At 43.7% G+C, this 20,585-nt stretch overlaps 5 protein-coding genes across 5 annotated transcripts; 3 read left to right on the top strand and 2 right to left on the bottom strand.

Annotated features, from left to right (window-relative positions):
• Positions 1-4,238: 4,238 nt before the first annotated feature.
• O0I10_012345 (uncharacterized protein) lies at positions 4,239-5,249 on the top strand (the record flags this gene model as incomplete). The annotated part of the gene is made up of 2 exons (XM_058492278.1): positions 4,239-5,055; positions 5,131-5,249. 2 exons carry the CDS (start codon positions 4,239-4,241, stop codon positions 5,247-5,249), a joined length of 936 nt encoding a protein of 311 aa, XP_058336950.1.
• Positions 5,250-5,318: 69 nt separating this feature from the next.
• O0I10_012344 (uncharacterized protein) lies at positions 5,319-5,828 on the bottom strand (the record flags this gene model as incomplete). The annotated part of the gene is made up of 2 exons (XM_058492277.1): positions 5,319-5,467; positions 5,531-5,828. The coding sequence occupies 2 exons, from the start codon at positions 5,826-5,828 to the stop codon at positions 5,319-5,321; spliced, it is 447 nt and encodes a 148-aa protein (XP_058336949.1).
• Positions 5,829-7,406: 1,578 nt separating this feature from the next.
• O0I10_012343 (uncharacterized protein) lies at positions 7,407-9,530 on the top strand (the record flags this gene model as incomplete). The annotated part of the gene is made up of 5 exons (XM_058492276.1): positions 7,407-7,588; positions 7,644-7,901; positions 7,962-8,868; positions 8,919-9,026; positions 9,090-9,530. The coding sequence occupies 5 exons, from the start codon at positions 7,407-7,409 to the stop codon at positions 9,528-9,530; spliced, it is 1,896 nt and encodes a 631-aa protein (XP_058336948.1).
• Positions 9,531-9,631: 101 nt separating this feature from the next.
• On the bottom strand, positions 9,632-13,051 carry O0I10_012342 (uncharacterized protein; the record flags this gene model as incomplete). Its single annotated transcript, XM_058492275.1, has 6 exons — positions 9,632-9,970; positions 10,031-11,815; positions 11,869-12,144; positions 12,316-12,519; positions 12,575-12,876; positions 12,937-13,051. The coding sequence occupies 6 exons, from the start codon at positions 13,049-13,051 to the stop codon at positions 9,632-9,634; spliced, it is 3,021 nt and encodes a 1,006-aa protein (XP_058336947.1).
• A 3,344-nt stretch (positions 13,052-16,395) lies between these two features.
• Positions 16,396-17,888, top strand: O0I10_012341 (uncharacterized protein; the record flags this gene model as incomplete). Its single annotated transcript, XM_058492274.1, has 3 exons — positions 16,396-16,434; positions 16,494-17,331; positions 17,395-17,888. The coding sequence occupies 3 exons, from the start codon at positions 16,396-16,398 to the stop codon at positions 17,886-17,888; spliced, it is 1,371 nt and encodes a 456-aa protein (XP_058336946.1).
• Positions 17,889-20,585: the final 2,697 nt, after the last annotated feature.

Here is a 20,585-nt window from a genome sequence, read left to right as displayed (position 1 = left end):
GGATATGGATATGGATATCGGTTTGGTATATGGGATAGAGGGATATGGTTATATACAATGCATGTAAAAAGAGCCTTTGTTCTTATGGATCCATTGTCAACTTAACTTTGATGCTTGATGCTATCATCCTAAACGATTAGTGCATCCAATTATCGTACTTTAAACGTTACTGTATTCCACGGCAGCTGCATTCATCATCCTTTGTACAACCTGTCAACAACAATGCCACACTCGCTATTTTGTTATGCAGCACGCAGCTCGCAGCGATGATATCGTACTCCTACTCCTCCTCCACAAGAATGAGCAAGTTACGCATCCTATGTATTCATCTTTTGATTTTGACCCAACTCCATATGTAGCACCTCATTCCATTCCCATCTCAAATCCCACAAGGTTGTTATTTAGTATAAACATGCTCTTTTCTCTTAATCCTACTTTTCGGTGATGATGCTATTTAACATGCTATAAGATGGGTGATCATCCTAATCCATGCTATTCTTGCAGCCAGTATACATGGATCCACAAAGAGGTCGGCATTGAGCATTTCCAATCCCTTAAGAAGCTCTGTTTCATCATCCTCGGAAAAAGACCCGTCATTGCCTTTTCTAAATGGCACACATACACGAGGTATTGCAGCACTGTTTCAGCTACGGTACATGTCGTTCTTCAACCGGTTCAAACGTCCGAACTTGCAATCCATATTCACGTGCTCCACATCAATTTCAGCCTATAGAGGCAGACCATGTTGTTGTCAGTGCCAGCTTTTGCAGATGCATCATGGGAGAGCTACATGGAAAGGAATATGAGACGCCTGTTGGTATGTGATCCATCAATTAAGATGCTTGCAATGTCTTAACCTCGTTCAAGGACTCCAGCGTCACAATGGCAATAACGACAATGAAAGAGAAAGAAGGATAACAATGAAAGCCTACATATGAATGACCACATGCATTAGTTCACATCCACAAGATTGCAAAATGGCTATCCATGATACTTACCAAGATGGGATCTTGATGGTGTAAAGTAATGAAAGGGTGATATGATGGAAGGAAGGGATGATGTATGTGAGGCGACAACACCGTTGCTTATATGTGTACGGTGGGTGGGCGTGGGTATTTCAGTGATCACAAAGAATGATAAATGTTGGTGGGCATGATGACGCTGATTTGATAAATTGGTGCATGGGCTGATAAGGGAGGGCGGCACATCCACATCCAGAAGACGTCTTCATCAAAGAGCCAAGGTAGTGTAATAGTGTAAATGCATGGATCCGCCGCTGACATGAGACGACTAGCTTCGTATACAACATCGGGCTGTGCTCATCAACAAAGAAACTCGCCAGTGTCATGGTATGTAGCGGTGTATTTTTGAGGCTTCATTGTTGATAAGGCTGACATGATGGAACTTCTCTTGTGATATGCTGTCAAATAATCTTCCAACTCCTTGATATTGCTGTAATAGTTTGATGCATCATGAACTCGCCCTCCAATACCAACTCCTCCTCTCCGTTGTTTGGGATCGAATCAATCGTAGTAAATCGATTGCTGGTTAGCTGACGGAACCAACCTGGCACAATTTCTCCCCTAAGATAGGATTCCAAATGTTAGCTTACCTCTTGTAACATCTTTTGTAAGTAATACTGTACTGATGCAGCTGGATCCTTGATGCCAAATATGTGTGTTCGATAATGGGTCTTCCGAGCATGATGATAAGGTCTCCTCTGACAGCTGGCCCGTGCACCTTGTCCCAAAGGCGATGATCCAACTAACATGTTTAATCAGATTCAAACATTGGCATCGATACCAAATAAGCACTTACACAACATGTCATCCATGCCCGATTGCAGCATCCAATCCTTCAGCACACGAGAGAGCCTTTTGGCAACTTTGAAATGACCTTAGCTGTTGCTATCCTATTGCAAAACATGAGTCGACGATGCCTACTCCAATCCAAAAGATACATACCCAAAACAACCTTTGAGATGACAAGGGAGAGAATCACCTTCACAAAGAAAGGATCGCCAATGATGATAAGAGCTCCTTTTTCCAAAGCGATGTACACGGTCAGACCAGCAACAATGCATTGCAAATCTCACTTTTACCTCGATGATCATGTGCTCAGAAGTCTCGGATCTACCAGGATACTTGAACCAAATTGAGAGTTGAAGCAAAAGCGCGATGCTGATGGTATTCGGCCAAGGAAGCTGTCCACTGCCTGATGAAACGAGTAGTATTTGAAGACTATTCGACTATAGCTTTGTTATTAGCACATAATGAACAAGCTCGTTGTATTCATGGATCGTTGTATTTACCTTCCAAACTAGCCCCGATTCACGTGAGCAACAAGACAAAGAGCTTTGTTGGAAACCGAATCGTTGTCAAGGGAATGCAAGACCCAAAAGGGGATCGACTTGTAGGCAAAAACGCACGCGTTGAACTACATGAGACAGCAGTCAACGTCAATGGAACAAGGTGTCTTGCAACTTTTAGTTTCGAATGGACCTGTCATACCAAGTGTAATGAGGGTGGGAGCGGTACAGCAATGGAAGGAAGAGCGGCGATTCCCCTTTAACTTCCCTGCAACTTTGCAGTCGCGGAGTTGCCACGGCAACCAAGATAATAATTTATATGATCCCTGATGTGAATAAAAGGCGTCGCCATCCATTGTATGCATGGCTACTAATACAAGCATAACCATGTGCGTGCATGTTGAAGCGTAACAGGATGGAAATAAAACTCCTGGATGAGCCGAGACAGAACCCTGAACATGAGCCAGCTCCTGGTACGCATAAGGCGGCTGTGTATATCCATTTGAGGCTTCAGAGATTACTCTAGCCAAAAAGATTCTGCATGCAGGGGTAATACAGTGGGGCTGAAATCATGGATGTTCGCCACATAATTAAACCTGGCTATATTATGTAGACTGTGTCTGGTATAGAAAGAGAGAATGACAATAGACTACTACGCACAATAATGATTTCGGTTTTATACATGCAAGAGTACCTAGGAGATGGAGCTGGGCAGTCAAAACGAATCACTCAACCTGATGACTGCAACATTGATGACACATTTAAGCAATGCATGCATCCCATTGACGATGCACATGGGTCTCCTTAAAATATCGCCTTTCACTCAGCGCTTACTGCCTCCCAATCCAATATTTAAGGCAAGGGCAATATCATCAAGTATCATACTGCCACTCTTTCCGTTTATTGTCATCTTCAAGGTTACCATGAAATTGATCAGTCTGCTTGGGCTGCTCTTCTTTATCACTCCTATGTTTGCTGCTGAACTTCCTCCTGACGCAATTACTCCCAACGTATGCAGAGGGAAAAGGAAAAAAGTAGAAAAGTGCACTGGTGAACCTTGCACCTGGGAGATCACACGAGGAGTTTATGACACTATGAAGACCGGTATGTTGTAAAAAGGACTCTCCATCCAAGTAATAAGCACGATTACTCAAAATGATATCTCTAGTGGCTTCCCACTCTTGTAACACACCTCCTGCTGGGGTTGACTGCTCTCAGTTTAGATTTGCAGATGAATGCCTTTGGAACCAATGCACTCATTTAATGAGTTTCGCTAACCAGGCTACAAGTAAGATGGGCCGTAAGTAATACATTAAAAGATAACAACCGGAGTGTGAGGCCTGATACTAATAAAGAGTGGTATTTCACGTTTATGCTAGGTAACTCTTGTGTCGCCAAGCTTCCTGAAGACTTTTAACTTGGACATAGCTGACATGATAAAAGTATCTCTAACGTGACAAGCATTGAAAGATAATCAAGAATTTCGAACGCACTATAAAGTTTACGTGATTGATCACCAATGCTGATTATTTTGATTCTGGGACATCCACTTATCACGAGGTCGTTGTACCAAACGTTCGTCGTAACTTCTTATCATGAACAGATTAGTGCTGCTACTGTCTTTTACTCGTGGGATAGCATTATATTGCCAATGAACAAGGTTTATATGTGATATTGCTAAAAAAAAAGTATATACATCGGCATGAGAAATATGTAAAAGTTTGCGTTTCATAAGGACGACAATGAAAGCTATAATATATAATCATGACAATGAGCTTATCACAAAGAAGGCCATGTGCTCTTTATTCGATGGACGAATGTGAGGGTGGGCACGTGATCGGGAATTGTTTAAAGGGGGGTGATCCGAATTTCTTTGCTATTCGACGACTTGTTTCTCTTGACACACACACACACGACCCAGCCCTTCTCCATGAGTTCAGCAAAGGACGCCTCATCGTCTTCCGATCCCAACCATACAGCCACGGATGCCAATGCTGCAGCTACAGCTGATGCTTCTTCTTATTACGATCCCTATTATTACTCGGGCTACGATTATAGCAGCTATTACAACTACGATCCGTCAACGTACGATGCATCTTCTGCCTACTATGATCCCAACTATTATGCACAGTATTACAACACAGCCGGCAATACGACGACGAGTACAGTTCCTTCGGTACCTATTCAACCTGTAGCAGCCATGGATGTCGCGTCTCAACAATCCACTTATATGCCACAAGCCAATGTAGGTGTTGCTGCTTCATCCGCTGCTGCTGCCGCTGCCGCTGCCGCTGCTGCCCATGCTGCTGCCCATGCTGCTGCATCAGCCGGTGCCACAGGATCCCCATCATCACCCGCAGCCAAAGGAGGAGCAGGTGGACCTATTCATGTATCAACATCTGGCTATGCAGGACCCAATGCCAAACCCAAAGAAGAAGATGCTACCAGCAACAGCAAGAAAAAGGGCAAAAAGAAATCAGCACCAGCCGCCACTGTACGTGCAGCAGGTGGTGAAGTATGGGAAGATCCAACATTACAGGATTGGGACGATAACGATTATCGATTGTTTGCAGGCGATTTGGGTAATGAGGTGACCGATGAATTGCTCTTCAAGGCATTCTCCAAATACACCAGTCTCCAACGTACGCGTGTGGTCCGGGATAAACGTACAGGCAAAACGCGTGGCTATGGCTTTTTGAGTTTCAGAGATCCCAATGATTTTGTCAAGGCATGGAGAGAAATGAATGGTAAGTAAAGAAAGGATATGGATACAGAGAGAGAGTGAGTGGGATTGGTTATTCATTTTACTCGTGTGTATGTAGGTAAATACGTTGGCAATCGACCCATCAAGTTACGAAAGAGCTCATGGAAGGAACGTAATATCGATGTACGAGCACGCAAGGAACGTGAACGATTAGGACCTTATCCAAAGATCAAATAAAGTATAATAATACACTTATTCCCAGGAATGATATGACTATGTTTTATTGTGGGGAAATGGTATACAAGATTAATGGAGATGGCATCCGTTGGGATGATCGGTGAGGACATTAAGAGCAATGAGAATGATATCCACGACCCACCAGATACCACCCAAACCAGCAGTGATCAATTTAAGAATACCCAAAAAGATGTAACCGAGATAGAAACGATCCACACCTATACACATCACCCCATTATTATCAATCCCTCATCATCATCACCTTTTGTATATGTACTTACCGAAGCAACCAAAGAAGATGGAAAGAAGTAAAGTCAAAAGCCAGCTACGATCGGATGTGCATTGCATGTTCACCAAATCATCATCACCCTCAGCGGGTTGTTCATGATGGGAAGGAATCAAGGAAAAGTGGAAAGACAAGGTCAAAACAGCAGCCACCAAAATGATAATGAACCAAGCAATGAAAATACGATGGCCATGCTTGCCAAGATGGCTTCGGCATTTTTGCCAGCGGGTTTGTTCCACGGTGTGAGCTTCTTCATCACTTCGAGGCACGGATCCGTATTCTGTGGACGACATGTTGTGTGCGTGTGTGTGTGTGGTAAAAAAGAAAAAAAAAGCGAGAGAGAGAAGAGGTGAGAAAAAAAAACTTGCCAAGAGCGAGCGAGAGGGCTTTTTGTTCTCGCACTCACTTCCCGCGTTGTCGTTACTGCATAGTAAGATCACACATGTGCAACCAGGGAAACTTTTTCCGCTTTTCCTTTTGTCGCGTGATGTATCCTTTTATTCACTACCGCTGCATCAGCAGCAACAACAATTGTAGCATCATCATGATGTTGATGTTGATGTTGTATATATAGTAACAGCCACCTGCAGATTGTTTGATCCTGAAACTTGCGTGTCAACGTGACAATAAACGGTATGACATACTACTAACCTGGTGCCCTGCATTATTATTGTTCAGTGGAGGTGTATGTAAGACGTGAGACAACATCTTGGTGTGTACGCCTATCCGTGAGAGTCAATGGTTGTGATCATCTTTCTCGCTCGTTGGATAGCTTTTTTTTGTAATCATGTTGGTTGTGACAAAGATGTGTGTGTGTGTGTGTGTGCCAATGACGGATGCTGCATCGTGCATGCAGCAACATGTAACAGCTGTCGAGATATTAAAGTTACTGTAACACAAATGCATGCCGAGTTCCGATCCTTTTTCGGAAGGATGCCCGGCTCGACCCTGTTCCATCACTTTTGACACCTTGCGTGTTGGAAAATAACCTAGCATATGCTATAGCGTAATGTAGATGGAGGGGTTGTCTTTTGTAAACGGCTCGTTTCTTTTTCGAGGCACGTTTTCATTACCTGGAGCCGAGATGAGGGTCCTCTTTAAAGGCGAGTGGTACTTGGCCTCCTTCGACAAGCTACCATGATAAGAAACAAACATTCTTGTTTTTGTAGAAAATGCCCACATGTAAACAAACAGCATGAGCATGTTAATGTATGTGAACTGCCCCATGGCTTACCCGTCGTATGTATAAACCAGACCCTTGATGATGATAAGAATGGAAGTTTTTGATCAAGATGATGTAATGCTGGGTTGGCATCTCTCCTCAAAGATGTAGTATTGATCACTTTTTCATCAAATGAAAACATTCAAAGCGCACTTATCAAGCATGGATGATACGTCAAGCTTAGGGTAAACATGCTTGTGGATAGATGATGAGTCGGCAAGTTTCACAACAATGATCGGCAGCATGATCATCCGATCCCTTTGGTAGATCATTACATATCCCAAACTTAACATTCTCATTGGTGGATCATGTATTTGATTAATAGCATTAGGTCTATGCATTGAATTTATTATAGACAAGCTTTTCAAACAACGTAGTTCATGCATCCATGCACCCTCGTCACGTGACATCAGTCAAGCAACTGGAATCGACAATAACAAGCTTGCTATGGTAGGGCGCAAAGGCAGTGTCTATGCGAATCCGACTCGAGATATAGTTTGTGACACCCAATAAGCTGGGGTATATTTTGCTGAGTAATGCATGCTCTCGTCCTATCATAAGGCCGCGGTGGTGTCATTTAACCTTTCTCGCTCTTTCTTTATTACTACGACTACCCCACACACACACTCTCTCTCTAATCGTCGAGTCAATGGACGCATTCACAGCCGAACAGAAAAAGACATTTGACACATTTGACCAATACCCATGGGAAGCCGACACTGTCTTTCAAGCTGGCCTTGATAATATCCTCAGCAATCTCCCACCCACCGACAATGACAATGAAGACAAGGATCGTCAACTCTTAAGAGCCAAACACTTTTTCTTTTCAAGGTAAACAAAAGTCATAGACAAGGAGAGAAAAAAGTTACTAACATGGTAACTCAAGGTTTAATCAAGCGTTTGATTTGGATCAGTATCTTCAATACAAGCAACTTGAACAGCAAACAGGTGGCAAAAAGGATCCAAAGGAAGCTCGTTATCAGCAATTGGAGCAATACGATTATGATCATGATGAAAAGTACTTGGATGGATTATCGACGGTGGTTCAGGAATGGGTGAATCAGCAAACACAACAAGGTGTGATTTGGGATAAGACGCGCTTGGATGAAGAATTCAAAAAGGCTCAGGCACAGTATTATACAAGGTTAGTGTGTGTGTGTGTGTGCATGTCTCCATGGCAACGACCTGACATCAACGTTATTAGACATGTGGATACGAGTGTGGATATGGATGACTATTTCGCATGGGCTCAAGAGAAAAAGGAAGCGAATCAACCAGCATGTCCTTTTGCCCATTTATGGCAAAACAAGGGTGACGGATCCAAGCGTACAGCATCAGGGTCGGCAGGTTCCGATTTCATTGTTGCCAGCGAGGGACGTGGTGCTACCACCTTGACATTATCATCCCCCAGCACGCGTAATGTATTGACCATCGATCGATTGGAGGCATTGAGAAAAGCACTGGAAGCATCCGAGCAATCGCAAGAAGCCACAGCACACATGTTGAATTCACTCGTCACCTCTGAAACAGTAGCCAGCAGCGGTTTAGCGTATCGAGAGACGTATGATTTAGCCATCCAACAAAAAGCCAACGCCATTGCATCCTTGGAAAAGCTGGCGCAGAGTTACTATCAGAGTGTGGAACAAACGATCCTCTCCTTAAAGAAACCCTGCCTTGTCTTTATGGATGGCGCCATCCCTACCAATGCAAGTTACTTGTTCCTATGGCATCGATTCATTCGCGTGGTGACCGAACATGCTGTACTACCCTTGGGATTGACATTGTCACATGCACCCGTACCGCCTTTGCTTTTATTGACCTTGTGCCGATCACGCAAGCCCAACCTTCCCCAGGGGATTGAATTGTATCTGGCTTTGGCTCCACCTGAATTGGTCCGTTTACGGGGTCCTGAATTACTCAAGTTGGGTTTGGCGGATGTCTTTGTGCCTGGCGCTCAATTCCACAATGTTTTGGAAACCGTCAAAAAGATGAGTCTATGTCCACCTCCTGCTACTGCCACAGCTGTCCAATTGGGTCTTGCCACTGCACATACATACCCTGGTCCTGATCGATTGGGTGTTTGGGAAAATGAGATTCAACGTGTATTTGGGGTAAGTATATGAGAGAGAAAAACTTGGATGGGAGACTCATGTTGGAATAGGCAGCAGAGTCCTTGGAGGAGATTCGAAGCAACCTCGAGAAAGTGAACAATCATTGGAGTCAAACCATCTTGGATCATTGGTCTACTTTACCACCCACCTTACTCAAAGTAAGTATATAGCTATCACATGTTGGGGAGAGAAAAATGGTAGTTGACCTTTGATGTTATTAGGCTGTATTCCAAGCTGTCAAGAAATCATGCAGTGGGATGGAGCCTCCTCATGTCTTTGCACTTGAACAATCACTCAACACACAATGGCGACAAAGCAAGGATTATACAACATGGATTACAAAGGAGGAGGGTTCATGGATGGAGGAAGAGGATGCATACCCGGAGAGCGTGGATCATGAACAACAAAGAGACCAAGTGATTTATGAAGCACCTCAGACGAAGAGTGATACCATGGCATGTCCCGTGACAGGTCAAGGAGGTGTATGTCCTGTAACAGGTCAAGTCTCTGAAGCAGCAGCAGCAACCACATGTCCCGTGACAGGCCAAACTTCATCCATTCCATCCGCATGTCCCATGTCCCAACAACAACAACAAGCCATGGCATGCCCTGTAACCGGTCAAAAAGGAGCTGCTTGCCCTGTATCATCCCAATCATCATAAATAATATAAGATTATGTATCAAGTTTGTGGAGATGTTCATTAGTAGAGCGTATAATAGTAAAAGTGTATCATTAAAAAGTGTGTTTGTGGGTGGGGAATCATCATCTACACTGATCCGCTATATTACGTGTACTAAATCTTCGTTTCCATCGAGGACGTTGTTGTGCAGGTGTGGATGCGTAAGCAAATGCGGTTGGTTGTTGTTGTTGTTGTTGACGATGACGACGACGATGTTGATATTCAGTTGAACAAGTGGAAGAAGGGGGTGGTGGTGGCGGTGGGGGTCGTCGAGTAGTAGTGGTGGTGGTAGTGGTATTGGATGCATGACCATCCTCGCTTCGGATCCATCGAAATAAAGTGGATGCTTTTCTTGATCGAAGGGTTGTTGTTTTCCTTGAAGCTACATCCGATAGGGTATCATAAGGTCGTGTTGTATCGGTCTATAAAGAAAATGAGCCAATCATCCTATAAAAATCACAGACACCACCACATCCACTTACATCACTCATGGGATGATGATACGAACGACCATCTTCTGAAGGATCATCATAATCGTTCTCTTGTTGTTGTTGATGTTGTCTACGACGACGTGTGCTGATACTTTTGGTCAACTTGAATTTATCAAACACACGATCCACCAATGCATTGGTCTTGTGATGTAGCGTAAACGTTGAGAGTGTACGATGAGATGGGTCCATAGCAGAGTACATGCTTGGTACACCATGATGATGATGATGAAGACTGCCTCTTGCGCGACCATAAGATCCAGGGGGTTCTGTCATGGCAGTACCTCTTCCTTCTCCTCCAACAACGGTACCTGCTCCTGCTCCTGATGCACTGTAAATATCTTCTTCATCATCGTCGCCATCATGATAAATGGGTGCTAAGGGTAGTTGTAGCCGTGGATAAGGAGAATCGGATGCATTGAAATAAGATTCTGGATCATAGCGTGTAGTGGTTGTGGTGATGGTTGGTTGAGGTGGAGGAGAAGGTGTGGTGGTAGTCGTGGTGGATGGCGTGGTGGATTGTTCACTGATACGGCGATGATACAACATGGGTGTATGGGTTGTAGTTGTTGTTGTAGGTGACATGATGGAAAAGCTGGATGCAGAGGATCGAATGAATGATGGCATGGATTTACGTTTCCGCATACTATCATTCAAATTGAATCGTGTCGATAGATAATCTTGTGTACAAACATCATGCAATTTGTGATCCACCGCAATGCGTAATGCGTTTTGATGATTGCTCTTGATCTTGCCAATCATACTCGGTGAGGATGATGATGATGTTGAGGATGATAACATGTCCATGGATCCAGGTCGTTTACGTCCTGTGGTGATATAGGATTCGGAATGATTGCGTGTCTTGATCATGGGTGGATGCTCATCTTTGCGTCGTGTAGGGTAATCAGCTGAATGTCGTTTTTTGAGCTTGGTGGTTCTTGGTAAGGGTGTCATCAATTCATCATCCGCTCCTCGTGTCTGTTCCAATAATTGAATGCTGGTGGATACGGATCGTTTGATAGGTGCCACAGGTGATTTGAGATCCAGCATGTTGGTAAAGGATCGTGATAATCGTACGCCACCACTTGTTTGTTCCTGCTGTTGTGATGATGATGACGATCCTCCTGCTCCTGCTGTTGATACACCACTGCTACCTCCTTTTCCATCAGGGATCCCGGACAAAGAAGGCACAATCAAATCCACTACATCATGTTCTTGTTCACGACTCGTTTCCATGGCATTGCGTAAATGGCGCATCCACAATTGCTTCTCCGCATGGCATGTTGCACTAAAGGCAAACGTATGTTTCTTGCATCGCACCACAAAGGCATGCTCTCTTTGACCTTCCACATCCGCCAAGTCCTCAAGCTCTGCCAATCGTAAAGGAAACCAATGCTTGGGTTCATAGGATGTCACTTTTTTGGGTCGAACCAAAATCATGTAGGCTGAAAAGATAAAACAACCAAGGTAACGTGGTTTGGCGACACTTTGACCAAGTGCCGTGTAAGTGACTTCAATAGCACCTGCAATGAGTAAACTGCCCAAGCGTGCCACATGTTGTCGTCCGATCCTCCAATCATTATCCACTGCCAAACGTTGCACAAATCGGTCTGTGCGTTCACGTATATGCCGTTCATGTTTACGTTGATCAATGGTGGTGACAATGACTTGCATTCGATCCATGGCTTGTTGCAATGTCTCAAATCCTGGATTCTCGGGTGGTGTATAGCGGAGTATTTCTCGCATGAGTAACTGGTATCGACATATCCGTTGTACAGGCTATATGATCTTTTTTGAGTATATTAAATCATTCTCATTCCTGCCATGGTTACCTTGATAAGATAATCTTCAAATTGAAGTCGTTTTCCATTGCCTGCTGGTAAAACACCGCTACCACTACTACTACCACCACCATGACTTGTTGTGCCCATCAGACCAGCTGCGGGATCCAAACATGACCCTGTAGCCACCGAAGAGGTTGCTGATTCAGCTGCCATGCATTCCTTGAGAAAAAAGGCCCATTCAGGTCGATCACGGTATTCTTCACATAGTTGCCATGCATCGTCATGGAAATCACAGTATTCAGTGTATAGATGGAAATCATTGCCCTAGAAAAAGATAAACTCAGTTTAGGAGTGTGTACATGTATGTCCGTGGTGGTGGCCGAGTACAAAAAGTGAAATAAAGGGACGCTCCAAGGGGAATGGAAAAAAGGGAACAGCAAGGAGAAAAAGAACGATAAGGGTGTAGATGATGATAAACGCGCGCCCACAACGTACCATATCCAAAAAGGTGTTGGCGATATGTTGTTCTTCTTCCTCCTCCTGATCATCCACATCATCGAATACTTGATGTTGTCTAGGGTTCTCCAAGGCAACGAGGAAATCCCTGTGAAACGCCAAAAGGTCCGCTGCATTACGAATGATCACCAGTTTATGTTCATGAGGAATCCATTCTTGTCGACTTAGTACTTCAAAAAACACCTAATCCATCTTTAAGTCAATACCCTTCCTTCTCTTATCCAATGTATAGACATACCTCCACCAATCGACCTAGATCAACCACGTAATCTCGCTCTGTCTGCAATAATTCACGAATCGCATGCATGCGTTTGGCTGTTTGCTTATCCATGCGCTCGTATACATCATCGGCGGTCGTTTTTGCTTCATGTCGATTATGGTGTGGTGAATGATGATTGTTGCATAATGAACACGTTGTATTGTCTTCATCATCCTCTTCTTCATCGCCAATGGAGAATCGATTATACGTTTGATAGAGGGCATCGTCGTCACAGCATGAGGATGGTGTTGCATGGTCATGCGTCGTCGACGTCGTAGATGCTGTATAACAACAACAACAACAGCAGCAGCAGCAACAGCATGAAAAAGACGTAAGGGGACTTGTGTTGGCAGTTGAATTGGTTGTGGTGGTTGTGGTGGTGGTAGTGTTAGTGGTGCATGGTTGTTGCTGGTCGTACAGAGACCCATAAAAGGACGACTCTGTAATGGGATGCATAGAGCATGCGGTGGTGGTGTCGATTGTCGTGCACCCAATGTCGACAAATGAAGGAATGGATAAATGCACGTTACGTGATGGGGAGCAATTCAAAACAAGAAAGAGAGGAACAGCAAAAGAAAAAAAGAAAGGAAGGAAAGAAAGAGAGAGAGAGAAAAAGAGTGTGTGAGCTGTATGTGTGCCAAGAGAAGAATGCTTGATTGTTGTGCGTGTATTTGTGTGTGCGTGTGCGTACGTTAGGCCTCTAGTGTCTGGGGAAATTCGTTGATTGTGGCAAGTCTCTTCTAGCGTGTAATGTGTATGTGTGCTACTCCTCGTTTTCTCCTTTTCTGATGAATCTCTTGGTACACTTTTTCCGGAGATGTGAAAGGAGGGAAATCGGCGGCGGGGAGCAATATGTTATAGGAGGAGGTGGGGGAAAAGAGAGAGAGAGAGAGATCTATATACAATGTCAATTGTTCTTCTTTTCTTCGTTCTCATCTCCTTCACTACCAAAGATGTGTACATACATAGAATAATGTACACCCGCTCGGCGGCACACATCCGTAATGGAAAACAGACTGCAGCTTTGTTTTCATTAGTCGGTTGTCCTGAGAATAAACATGGTGATACTCCTTGGTGAATAGAAAGCAGCAGCAGCAGCAAAAACCCCTGAAACAAATTGCGCGCGGTTTGTTGATTTTTGGGAAACGCCGATCTTTGTCACTCTCAAGGATCCAAAAGGTTACCAACCACGCATTATTATAATGCACGACAAATACGCGCTATACCAAATGACCAATGTCCGATTCATCTACCCTATTTCTAATCTTGAGATCGAGCTGCTGCATAATCTTTACAACATACACTGGACCACAGCGACTTTATAGATAATCTCGCATGTGCGTTGGTGCATGCATCTCTTGGTTTCAAGATATTGACGATTAAACATAAAAGGATTGTTACATCATTCCTCAGGCATTTTAGTAGTATCACAATCACCAATAATGTTGGTTGCTTTTCATTGGATCAATAGCCACCATCATCACAAGAGATGGCGATTGAAATCTATTCTACTTGAGACACTACATAGTTTGCATAGTTAACTCTATCTCAATAAGGCATCTCATTCCGGCATGGTCCCATTCTCTTTTTATTGGTGACTTTGGCCATCCATATTATGCATCCGCTTTTGTCAATGGCTAGAATTCTGTTGTGAGCAAACATCGTCGTGATCCATGCAAGACATCATGCTTCCGAACATGAGAGAGGTAACATCTTCCAACTTGATATGTAAGCAAGGGCACAATTTACACCAAGCAATGATCAAATGCAAAAGGAAGATAGAAAGAAATGAAAAGAACAATGAGAACATGATATGCATTTTATTTACATGTGCGTGCATGATGCTAAAAATACAAATGACATTTTCACGTTCTTGGATGGTCAATGGATGATATCATTATGTCAACATCACACGGCGCCAGGAGTATGTCGAGACAACGGCAGCTCTCAAAGTCGTAAAATTTCCTGCTCATGAACCGCGAAATGGTTGTTGTTGCTTTTTGACAAGAGTATGTAGCGGAAGCGGCCATAGAAACATAAAAGTCATTGGAACACCTGGTAGGGCAAAACGTTCTTCCACCAACGAGACCTCACAAAGCTCTTTCCAATATCCATCGCGCTGCCTCCTCCCTCACAAAAGAAACTTGCCAATGCCATGCTATCGTTTTTGGCTGTACATTGTTGCGTTCGCCTACAATGTGAGACTGAGACTGCCATGGTGTACGTATTTGAGATGGCGCAAACAGCAAGATTTGACAAAGAATAATGAACATGGATCACCGTCTTAGTCTTCTTCTTCCTCAATTGTATGCTGTTGTTGTATGCACATGGCGTTCAACTCCAGCTCTCCTCTCCATTCATGGAAGCAGATCAATTGGAAATTCCATTTTTGGGTCGTTCATTGTTAATGCTGACGAATCCACAATGGCACAGCTTCTTTCCTAAAATAAAGCTTCAACTGTTAGCATCATCATTTCCTCCTTGTAACATGCTTTACACTATACCGATGCAGCCGGATCCTTCGGGTCAAAAACACGTGTTCAATGAAAACATGGTTCTATAAAGCTTCTTTTGCCAGTTGGATCATGCGTCGTGTCACAAAGGAGCACCGAATATAATTGAAAGCGTTCAAACCTAACATGCATACGTTTATAAACATCGGGTGAAACATTGACAGCCGTATCATATAAACACCTACGTAACAAGGCATGCTTGCTCAATTGCTGCAATATCCGATCCTTCAGCACGTGAGAGAACCTTTTTGGTAACCTTGAGTGGCTTTAGCTGCTGCTGTCCCATTGCAAAACATTAGCCGAGAGTGATTACTCTAATCCAAACTATACATACCCAAGGCAACCTTCGAGATGACAAGGGAGAGAATCACCTTCACAAAGAAAGGATCGCCAATGATGATGACAAGAGCTCCATTTTCTGCAGCGAAGTCCTTTGATACACCGTCAGACCAACAACCATGGATCGCACATCTCGCTTTTACCTTGATGATCATATTCTCAGAAGCCTTGCACCAATCTGACTACCGTTGAATACATGATTCGGGTGAACCAAACCCCTTGTTGAAGCGAAAAGCAGAGACCACGATGATATTCGAGTAACGAAGGTTTTGATCCTTGAAGACTATTCAATGATAGAACCACCATTAGCACACAATAAACAAGTTTTCATTGTTCTCCTTATGCTTGCCTTTCTTGTATATCATGTCCTGTAGTAATGCAGGCGGGCATTGTAAGGTGATCATGGCTGCTGGAAGCCCAACCGTTGTCAACCAAATGAAGACCAAAGAGGGTTTACGACATGCGCCTTGTACTAATCGAGACACCATTCAACGTCAATGGACAAGTTCTGCTGCTACATTGGGGGCTCAGAATGTACCTGCTGTATGAAACGTGGAGCGGCATAAGAACGAAAAGAGGGGCACTATCAGCCTCCTCATGAGCGATCACTTTAAATCTCTGAGTTACGTTGCCATGATTTCTTGTATCACCTCAATGTTACAGTATACGCCACTTTATAAAGTGGGGCCCAAGGTTGTCGTGAGAGCACATTTATTATTTTCCAAAGCACCTAGGGATCTTCTTCGTTGAAGTGATAGAATCTTCATTAATCTGCCACCAGGCTGCAAAATTCATCATCGGCGATATATGGAGATGGGACACCTCTGAGTTTGTTCGTATATGGCAATACCTTATTTTCATATTAAGAATGGAAATACAAAATAGGGTCTATGATGACGATCCCACGCCGTTTCAACATTCACAGCCTCTCTTCCCTCTTTTTTCGACATGACACACGACATTGATGAACACTATATCTTCAACAAGGTGGTAAAACATCATCCTTGTTGATTCTAGATTACTATACTCATACGTTCTCTCTTCAGCTCGATATACGTCGTTTGTGGAATGATGACGATGGTCATCTTAAACGCTTTTTCGATAAAGGTCTGAGTGCGCTCTTAGCCGACAAGTACTTTTTGCTTCTATACGTACCTAAAGATGGAGCCAAAATGCGAATCATACGACCTGCTACTGATCCATACCATCGAAAACGGATAATCACGAGGATCAACAACGCCAAATCCATTCCATCCTTTTACTATGCGTTGTCACATCTTTGGGGCATTTCAAAAGACAACCCACAATTGTGGGAGGAAATCGGCGACTACGTGGATGATATAGATGGACAACCTGCAGCTCCTGTTTCGATGCGACCTGAAAAATGCGCCACATTACTTGCACTGCTCAGGGCTCATCCCAACAGTTATTGGTGGATCGATGTTTTATGTGCACGTACCGATACACCCTTGGACATCATGGGCGACATTTATTCCTGTTGTCTTGAGTGCATTGCCATGATCGATTGTGAGCCTAGCCTACTATCAAATTTTCGTACTAAGAAGAATATGAGGGAGGAGCTCTATGTCCTAGGAAACCTGTCAATTGGAAAGGACTTCTTACGCGGCAAACGTTTGTACACGAAATACCCTCATCTTCATGCGCAGGTGAACCAGTTGAAGCAAAGTGAATGGTGGAAGCGCGTTTGGACTTGGCAAGAGATGGCTCTACCTTATGGAACTGTGCGTTTTATAGCAGAAACTGACGATGAACACTTTCAAACCAACACGACGACGCTGGATGCTTTAATTAACTGCTTCAAAAACTTATGCGATATTTTATTGTATCTTAAAATGGATGACATCGAAGGCCGCAAAGATAAAAGTAGGTCATACGCGATACTTGGATGTAATACATAGGCACAGCTGCTGATGAATCAAATGGTAGACAGGAAGCCTGGGAATTTTAGATCAAGGTTTATGTTTGAGATATGCCAAGCTAGAGCTTTCAACAAACATCGTATCGGAAAGAAGAGCGCATCAGGATTTTTCTCCTTAATAATGTCATTGTCTGTATCCCGTAGACGCTGCATGGATCCTGTTGATTATGTCTACGGTGTGCTTGGCATGTTCCAGATTAAAATTCCAAGGATGAGCGATCCGGCTGCAGTTTGGCAAAGATTTTTGTCTGAGCTTCAGCAGTATATGGAGCCTATGAAGAATGACAGAATTGTGATGGACGGCGCAATGTATAAAATCGGCACGCTCGATGATCGCACATGCCCGAATGATTTACAGAAAGCTAAAAATATGTCTTATGTGTACCGCAAATTATACCATCTCATTACCGAAAATATTGAGAGTGACAGTGACAGTGACAGTTACAGTTATAGTGACAGCGACAGCGACAATTACAGTTACAGTTACAGTGATAGTGAATAAACACCCACTTGGCCCTTGGCCTTTTGGAGATCGTGCTTGCTCTCGCATGGTCGAAGAGAGGCTGGTATGTGGATCATGTGCATAGAATGCTGAGTCGTGTAACACACACGCAAAGAAAAAACAGGTAGGTCTCCAGCATGAAATTTGGTGCCTTTCACCTCACCCTTTATTCGCTCAACTTGGCAGATAATCCTACAACAGCTTTCTAATGAAGGTCTCCTAAGAAGACATGACACTGCACACGACGCATTTAGTACTCAATGGTTATGACTTTTGGAGCGAGCAGGAAAAGAGCTCGAACGACTTGTCCTCGGTCGAGTTCCTTTCAATGTTGTCATTGACTATTAGAAGCTGGTTCCTGAAAATTGGATACGAGGTTGTCTTTTTATTGCTTGTATGTTTCCATAGGAAAGATGAGACTATATATTTTGGTGAGCCCATGATGTTCGCATGTTTATGATCACCATACACGGTAGGTATGGATACGTCGTATACGCAACTTGGATGGCGCATCGCCGCTCTTTTCGTTGTTCTTCCACTACCAGCTTCTTCCCTCTTCCTCCCAATCTCAACTGTAGCCCATTCAACTATCAACTACAACCTGCGAACGATTGTCCTGCTTCAACCCATCATGTCAATCCCGCAGCTGTCTTGATCTGAATGCCTTCGCCTGAATGACATGTCCATGGCGTATGCAACCCACTACGACACACGAGCCCCTTGACACTCCACGTTCCCTTGTACAATCCTCGACCACGACCAAGCGCAACAGCGTTCATTGCAGCAATTGCTATCAGCGAGGTCTTTTTTCCATTGTCTCAAACAGCACTCATAACCTTATCACTCTACTACAACACACGCCCTTGCACACTCCTATGCCACCGCATGGGTAACAGCAGTTGCTATTAGTATGACTTTTACTCCATTGTCTCAAGTTACTTGCAGCAACATGTTTTGGTACATACGGATGCCAATGGATGGGGTGCCATATTAGCTATCAAGTATACCACAATACAAGCAATCGTCACCTTGTTGAGCTGCGATACAGACAATCAGCGGATGGAAAACGAAGCATACTCACATGGCTCTTTCATACTGGACTTGCAATGGTTATGGATGCATGTATGCAATCAAGTGCAGCGATGAGAAATCCTGGAATGTTGCTTTGGTTACTTGGCGCGTCGTCAGCAAGGACGATGAATCGTGTCACGTGGATACGGCTGAGGGTGATGATGATGGATTGGATGGCATGGATAAGAGGGCTCATATCCTTGACTATTGTACAGCCATGGATGGGTATTGGAGCACTCGATTCAAGGCGTACAGCGGCTACTTTGCAATCATGGATGAAGGATAGTTATGGTGGCAGCAACCAAGAATACAACGGTGCAATTATCCCTGGTCCCTCTATGTAGTCCACCCGCTTCTTATTCAATGTTGTACTTTTATCATACTTGCCAGATAAACATCCACACTACCATGTGCTATGTACTCTTCGACTTTCATTGAATGATGGAATTGGATTGAACATACTATTCATGAGGGTATCGTGCTATTAGCTCATATGTGCAAGATGTGGATCACTTGGTTGGTATCTGGATTGAAAGGGGGAATAGCAATTTGAAGGTTGAGAAGCGAGACTGGATCATTTACATAGTCGTATCAAGATGCTTTTTCTTCTTTTCCCGCAACATTGCTACTACTTTCGCCAAAGCTTCCTGATTCACACGCTGATAGTCTACGAGTACGAGTACGAATGATGACGGACGACGATGATGGTGACAATGTAGCTAGATGAAATAAAGCACTGTTGATTTATTACACGCTTGGACTTTGCTAGCTTGTAGATTACATACATACTATTGCTTCGAAAATGGAATAATAAGGTGGTCCGGTTATCTGTCATGCAAGAAGTATATGGCGTTTGTGATACAATAAGGAAGAATGGGAAGTGGGATGAGCTTGAGAAGAGAAAAGGTGAAGTGATCCCTCTATTGAGTTTCAAGACGAGCGACACATCAACATGTAGTACACGTATCTTTTTACATGTACAAATTGGTTTATGCAGCTCGACCTTCTCCTACATGCAAATGTGATGCATACCTTGACATACCTTCATTATTGGATGCTGTTTACTTACGTACCTTCACAAAAGGCAATCATCATCATCATCCATTTGCGTAGCAACCTGTCAAGGACGTGTCTGTGTAACCACCACGTGCCGTTTCACCCAGCTCTTCATCTTTCAGTTAATGCAGCCGACACCACCCACTAGGAAAAAGCAACTCCATCACGCTTACAGCATAGGTAAAACATAAACGTGCCTGTATCTCCAAACTTTACAATGAAACGTGGGGTTTTTAATAGAGCAATGGGCTCGGCTTGGCCAACAGCACCTTGTGTGAAAGTTTCGCGTTCAATGTCGCAAACAGCCCAAAAAATATTTTTTGGTCGTCGAAAAAAGTTTCAAGAGGTCGACCCCTGGATCCAGTTTGGCTGGTGGCGACATTGCGAAATCTGGGATTGGCAAGCTTGATCGTGAAACTGGCACCCAAGGTGCAGTTGGCCAAGCCGAGCACATTGTTCTATCAAAGACCCCACGTTTCATTGTAAAGTTCGGAGATACAGGCACCTTTATGTTTATAAGCGCGATGCTATATGAGAAGTGGTCTTTGTTCATTGTCAAGTAGCTAGACC

This window comes from Lichtheimia ornata, assembly GCF_029851405.1.
Source record: "Lichtheimia ornata isolate CBS 291.66 chromosome Unknown scaffold00122, whole genome shotgun sequence".
Taxonomy (NCBI): Eukaryota; Fungi; Mucoromycota; class Mucoromycetes; order Mucorales; family Lichtheimiaceae; genus Lichtheimia; species Lichtheimia ornata.
This window is presented reverse-complemented; position numbering and strand designations above follow the sequence as displayed.